This window comes from Blennius ocellaris, assembly GCF_963422515.1.
Source record: "Blennius ocellaris genome assembly, chromosome: 5".
In the NCBI taxonomy this organism is placed as follows: Eukaryota; Metazoa; Chordata; class Actinopteri; order Blenniiformes; family Blenniidae; genus Blennius; species Blennius ocellaris.
Genome location: NC_137654.1, coordinates 27,105,734 through 27,111,820, shown reverse-complemented (window position 1 = coordinate 27,111,820; position 6,087 = coordinate 27,105,734). Strand labels below are relative to the sequence as shown.

At 42.1% G+C, this 6,087-nt stretch overlaps 1 protein-coding gene across 1 annotated transcript in view; it reads left to right on the top strand.

Annotated features, from left to right (window-relative positions):
• The window catches only part of mfsd2al2 (major facilitator superfamily domain containing 2a-like 2), a gene marked incomplete at both ends in the record, with an annotated part of 10,390 nt that extends 5,525 nt beyond the window's left edge, over positions 1-4,865 (top strand). Inside the window, 7 exons of the mRNA XM_080496957.1 lie at positions 661-782; positions 1,161-1,244; positions 1,366-1,449; positions 1,536-1,648; positions 2,728-2,871; positions 2,992-3,159; positions 4,823-4,865. Coding sequence (XP_080353083.1) covers positions 661-782; positions 1,161-1,244; positions 1,366-1,449; positions 1,536-1,648; positions 2,728-2,871; positions 2,992-3,159; positions 4,823-4,865 — 758 coding nt within the window. The remainder of the gene's footprint in view (positions 1-660; positions 783-1,160; positions 1,245-1,365; positions 1,450-1,535; positions 1,649-2,727; positions 2,872-2,991; positions 3,160-4,822) is intronic.
• Between the last annotated feature and the right edge of the window lie 1,222 nt (positions 4,866-6,087).

The following is a 6,087-nucleotide window of genomic DNA, read 5'->3' as shown; positions in this document are numbered from 1 at the left end:
AGATCAAAGAAATCAAACAGATCTTAGATATTCTACAACACCATCCATTCATCCATCGATACCCACTCTCGTTTTTTTTGTTTTGTTTTGTTTGTTTAGTGTCTTTCTCAGAATCAGAATCAGAATCAGAGTCTGCACAGCTGTACTGTGACACATCCACAACTAGTGGACACGAACAATTATATCAATTCATCTCAGAAGAAGAAGAATTTTTTTTTGCGATTTTTCAAAATGACTTTATTTGCAGAAGATATATACACACAGCAAAAAAAAGAGTCATTAAATAACCCTACATTTTTGAAAGAAAAATAAATAAATACAAAATTAAATTAAATTAAATTAAATTAAATTAAATTAAATTAAATTTAAAAAAAATTTAATAAATGACATAATATGTATATATACACACATTTGTATATATTACGATCCCAAAAACTACATCAAGAAAGTTTGAAAAACAAGGTCATTTTCAACAACAGAACACAAAATACCTTTAAAGTACCAAACGGTAACAAATTCCTCGACATTGTTTGTCCATTTGTAGAAACAAACTTTCAAATCAGCCAAAAGAATCAAAGACTCACTCCAAGCACTGCTGGTGGTTTAAGTCTCACACGTGCTCGTTGTCTTTTACTCTTAAGTGTCCGCGTTCTGTTTCAGGTCTTCTCTGCTCGGACGACAAAGACCGGCCGTCCTATCTGACCTCGCTGAAGACGCTGATCCGCCATGTTCCCTATCAGAGGCTGGTCCTCGGCTTTGTGTTCAGTGCATTCGCGTTTCAGGTCAGAGTTACTGTTACTGCAGTCCTCTCACCAGCAGCGTCCATCCATAGATCTTCAGGTCACCTGACCATGTTTTAAACACAACAACCTTTAATCGCTCCATGCAGAGGCGTGTGATGATGACTAGTTATTGGATTCAGGGACCTTTCCTGCAGAAATCCATGGGATTGATGCAGAGCCCTGCCTCTTCACGATCAGAATTAGATAGCAAGAGATTCATTATATAATACTGAAGGGCCCTCTGGCCTGCACGATCGCTCCCGAAATCCAACACGCAGGAACTGCGAAATGCCGCCGTACTGAACATCTCCGCACTTTACAAGAGCCATGAGTGCATCTAATAACAGATGTTTTCTTTCCCCATCTGCTTTGTCTCAGATGTCCTTGGGTAATTTTGCGCTGTTTTGCAGCCATGCAGCCGGGCTTGGAGAACACTTTCAACAGCTCCTGTTGGTTTTACTGGTAAAAAAAAAAAAAATTATAATAAAAAACGCAACTAACAAACTGGATGTTTTCCTTTTCTTCACAGCAATTCGGCAGCTTCATTTCAGTTATAAGCGAAGTGACTATTACCTTTACGCAGGTTTCTGCCTCAGTAGCGGTTCCCCTGTGGCAGATAGTGCTTCTGAGAATTGGGAAAAAGGCCACCGTTCTCATCGGACTCTCAGTGAGAAAAGCAGGGATTCACGTCATTTCGTCGAAATTGAAAATCCACGCTGTGAGTGAATTTCTCCGTGTCTGTGTCCATCGCAGCTTTTCATCCCCGCGGTGATTATCGTGGCCTGCTTTCCCGGGAACCTGCCAGTCTTCATGAGCATGTGCACTCTGATGGGATTCAGCGTGGCGACAATATTCTTGTTGCCCTGGTGAGTCACTCCCCCGCCGCTCTGCCTCGCTGCAGAGAGTTGCAGTGGTGGAAGAAACCGGGTTATTGATTCCCACCGTCTTGTGGTCAATAAAATGTGCGGTGATATATTGAGAACGACCTGAAAACAGACCGCCCGGCCAACGTCTGTACCGTTTTATTCAGTTCAGGGCTGCGAGGGAGTAACAGCCAAACTCACATTCACATCTGCAGGCAAAACTAGTGTCTTCAACCAACCTTAAATGCCTGTTGTTGTGTGGATGTTTTTCGTTTTTTGTTTTTTTTGTTTTTGCCACTTTTACACTTTGCCTACTATTGAAAGTGCTTAGTTTAAAGAGCCTCGGTCAGAATTAAAGAGTCTAAGTCTAATAAATGTGTTTACAACTGCTGTTTGGAGTGCTTCCAAAATAGTTTGGTTAAAAGTAATTTAAAAGTGTGAAAGTTCTCCTTTCTGGAATAAAGAATGTGTCTGTGAAGTGCCAGGTATGTTTTAAAAAAAAAGATATTTACAAGAATCTTGATATACTTTAAAGATTTACAGTCCAGTTTTAGACATTTCAGTCCAGGTCACATGTCCAGTGTCCAGATTGAGTGAACGTTAAAGACTGAGATTCTAGTTTAGAGACTTCAGGTCTATTTTATTAAAAAGTTACAGAAATATTTTTCTTTGAGAGAATGTTAAAGGTTTTCATTTGGAGCCAACCATCCTCTGTAACTGTGTCATCCATCATTAAAACCCAGTGTCTTTAACTGCTGTAGGGAAGGAGGGAGGGGGGGTGGGGGGGGGGGGGGGGGGGTGGTTCAGCAGTCATGCAGAACTTGGCATAACACCGGCCCGGACACAGAGTTCTCAGTCCTTTCAGAGGCCTTCCTGCTGTCACATGTGATCAGTGTCACAAGTGAATGTGCTGCACATTAAACATTCACGTCGCCTCCGTCCGACCGCGGCCAGCGAAGAATATTCCGGCATCTTGTTGACTCATGAGACGTCCTCATTAAAGCTGACATGCGGTTTGGACGTACGAGACGTCAGAGTGAACTGTCAGTGTGTGTGTGTGTGTGTGTGTGTGTTTGACGCAGGTCAATGCTCCCGGATGTGGTGGACGACTTTGTAGAGCGCCACCCGTCCTGTAAAGGCCTGGAACCTCTGTTTTTCTCTTGCTACGCTTTCTGCAACAAGCTGGCGGGAGGCCTCGCCGTCGGACTCTCAACCGTGACCTTACAGTGAGTCACGCTGCCAGCTCAGGCCGTGGTTAAGTTGTGTGTGTGTGCGTGTGTGTGTGAGTGTGAGTGTGTGTGAATCACTCGGCCTGTCACATTCCGTGTCGTCCTCCTCGTCGGCAGGTTCGTGGGCTACAGAGCAGGTGCGTGTAACCATGACGACAGAGCGGTCCTGGCTCTGATTCTGCTGTTCTCGCCAGTTCCCGTCGCTCTTCTGCTGGTAGGGATGGCGTTTTTCCGCTCCTACCCGATCAACGAGAGGCAAAGCCCGCAGCCACGGGAACCACTCCAGTAAGAAGCTTTATTTTTTTTCTGACTGACTCGTCCTCTTTGACAGATCCAATCACAAAGCCTTTCTAAACTCCTTCAACTCATAAAGCTCGAGAGCAACATGCACCTTTTCCCACTCGAGCTCCTTCCTACACACAGATCCTGACATGGATGTGTAACATTTTCACTCCCCTGTTCCTGCTGCGATCATAGCAACCAAAACAAATGTGACACTAACCTTGACAACGTTTCCACCACCGGAGGGAAACGCATGCCTTCATGCTTCAAGTCCAATTCCCGTCACAACTGTCCTTTCTGAAGGCAGTGTGTAATTTGTACACAGATCACGTCTCAGCAGAGTTCCTTGCGTCCCCGGGCCGAATTAAACAGTGAGGATATTTGAAATCCTTGTCATACGATGACCGGCGGTAACGTTAAGACCACCTGCCTGATACTGAACTCTGCAGGTGTGCTGTGGTTTCTGTTACTAAGATGTTATCAGTAAATCCCTTAAGTCCTGCAATGGCTGCTAAACCTTTTGCAATTTTGGTCTGTCCCAGACAATAGATGAGCAATCGTGATTTTTTTTTTTTTTTTTTGTACTTGCCTAAAAGCTGTAGGACCTATTTTGACACATGTCACCATTTTGCAAACTGAAGAAATGTGTCTGAAATCTGTGAAAACTGCCACCGACAACCAATAAAAACAGCCTCAGAGCCGAAGAATCAGTGGAAATGGACTTGTTTGTGTGTCTTGGAAGGCCAGTTGGCTTGAAAACGTCTTCACGGACAAATAACCGAGTCCAGTTGACCTGATTCATCTGCTTTAAGTCGCATCCTGCCTGCGAGAACATGTCCAAAGAAATCAAACCACTGGAACATAGTCATACTTCTATCTCGAGTCTAAAACGATGGCCTGAGTCCAGTAATACCAAATATGACAGCTAGTAGTTTTAATCTCCTTCACTTATCTTATTCCAGCTTGACATTACGAGTCGCTATTGTATTTTAACATTGCTTGTTTTATCTGAACTCTATTTATGTCACGTCATCTTATTTAATCTTTTCTTCAACGTGCGCCTATTCTAATAATCCATCTTTTACTATCTTATCTAATCTTGGTTGAGTCGTTTGACCATTTTCTTTCGTCTCACCGGAGCTCATTTTTACCTCAATCTAAAGATAGCGGAACTAATCTCAGGTCGGCTCCGAACAAAGACCTGAACCGAGGAAACGGCTGCCTCGACGTGTATGCAGCTACAATCACAACCGGTAGCCGCCGGTAGAAGTTCTCGCTTACTTTCTCATCCGCGATTATTACTGAGCACCTGTTTTGTTCTGGTTTATACCTCATTAAATGGAATAAATCAAATTATTTCCCCCCTCGTCTCTATGTAGGCTATTTCCTATTTACCGGTGGTGCAAAAGCTGAAATTAAAATAAAAAAGATAACAAAATGAATGAATCTATTTAACTAAAGTGGAGACAATTTGTCATTTTAATTGCATTTTCTTTCAGCCCAGAAATTGCAACATGTCCTTCATCATCATCATCATCATCCAACCCAGTGGGGAGCGTAGAGCTGTCGACCATCCAGCTGCATCCGCATGCTGACGTCGCGTCTGATTCCTCCTCGAGACGCGATCGGCGTGAAAAGTGCTCCTCGGGGTTTGTTTGCTCCGAAGCACTAAGGAGCTCCGGAGGAACGAGCAGCCGACCCCGACGTGACGAAGGGATACTCGGCCGCCGGCATCGGCCGGGAGGAGCTGGAAGGTGCAAAGGCGGCGTGGCGTCGGCAGGCTCACACCTGAAATCCAAAGTGTCGTGGGTTTAAAGAACGGCTCACAAATGAAGAATTAAATAAACTATTTCACAAACAGGCTCAACACTGATATCTGTGTTTGCTGTATTATTTTTTTTAATATTCATGTCATAAAAACCCTTAAAATGATCTCATTTTCTCATCTTGACGGGTTAAATTAAGAACCAACAACTGTAATTATGTTGGGTTTTTTTTAGGAACTTCTACTTTTATGTTTTTTTTTTACCAGTATATCATTTTAGTCATACTTGAGTACAAATAAACTACCTCTCTTCTTTTAAAATCCTGCATCGATACTGAGTACACCCACACTTTGAATTATTATCGATCTGCGTTGCTGCAGCCAATAAATTTATGAAATGACCTTCAATCGTAGATATTTCATTCATGAGAACTGAATATTAATCCTCAGCCTGCCATTGATAACTAAATGAGGCTCATAATTAACTAATGCATTCAGTAGTTTTATAGAAAATAGCTTAAGTGTTTTTTTTTACTTTTACTTGTAATTGAATGGAAATAAATCAATGTAACATGATTCAGATAAAAAGTCATGTAACTCTATACACACGTCTGTGTGTTTTTTGGGGGGGTTTTTCTTACTACATTACTGATTTATTATGCTTTGGTTGTAATAAATATTCTGAATATTCATAATATATTCCTTTGGATTCATGTGTGGATGTATTGTCCGCTGTGTGCCTGCAGCTCTGTGGATTTATAAATAATGGAAAGATTTGATTATGTTACTGTTTCTGGCTCCATTCAGACCAGGTTTGGTTTGTTGCATGGCTTTATGGGCTGGTTTTCTGTTGGTTTTTTTTCCATCAAGAGGTTCACGTAAGCTTTATTTTTGAGGTTTCGGCTCAGCGAACACCCACATATCGCCACGTTGTGATTATATAAGGTACTATGGGAACAAAACGAATAAGAAGTCAGACGGGGTGAGAAACAAGATGTTATTTGGCGTTTTGAACAACGTCAACTAAATTTATTGAGGGAGAAAGTGAAAACGATATATAACCGCTGCAGCGTTCAGGTGGATCTGATGCGTTCCAGTTCCAGATTATGAAACTCTGAACATCAAGTTTTACTTTATTGATAACTACAATATATTATTGGCTATAA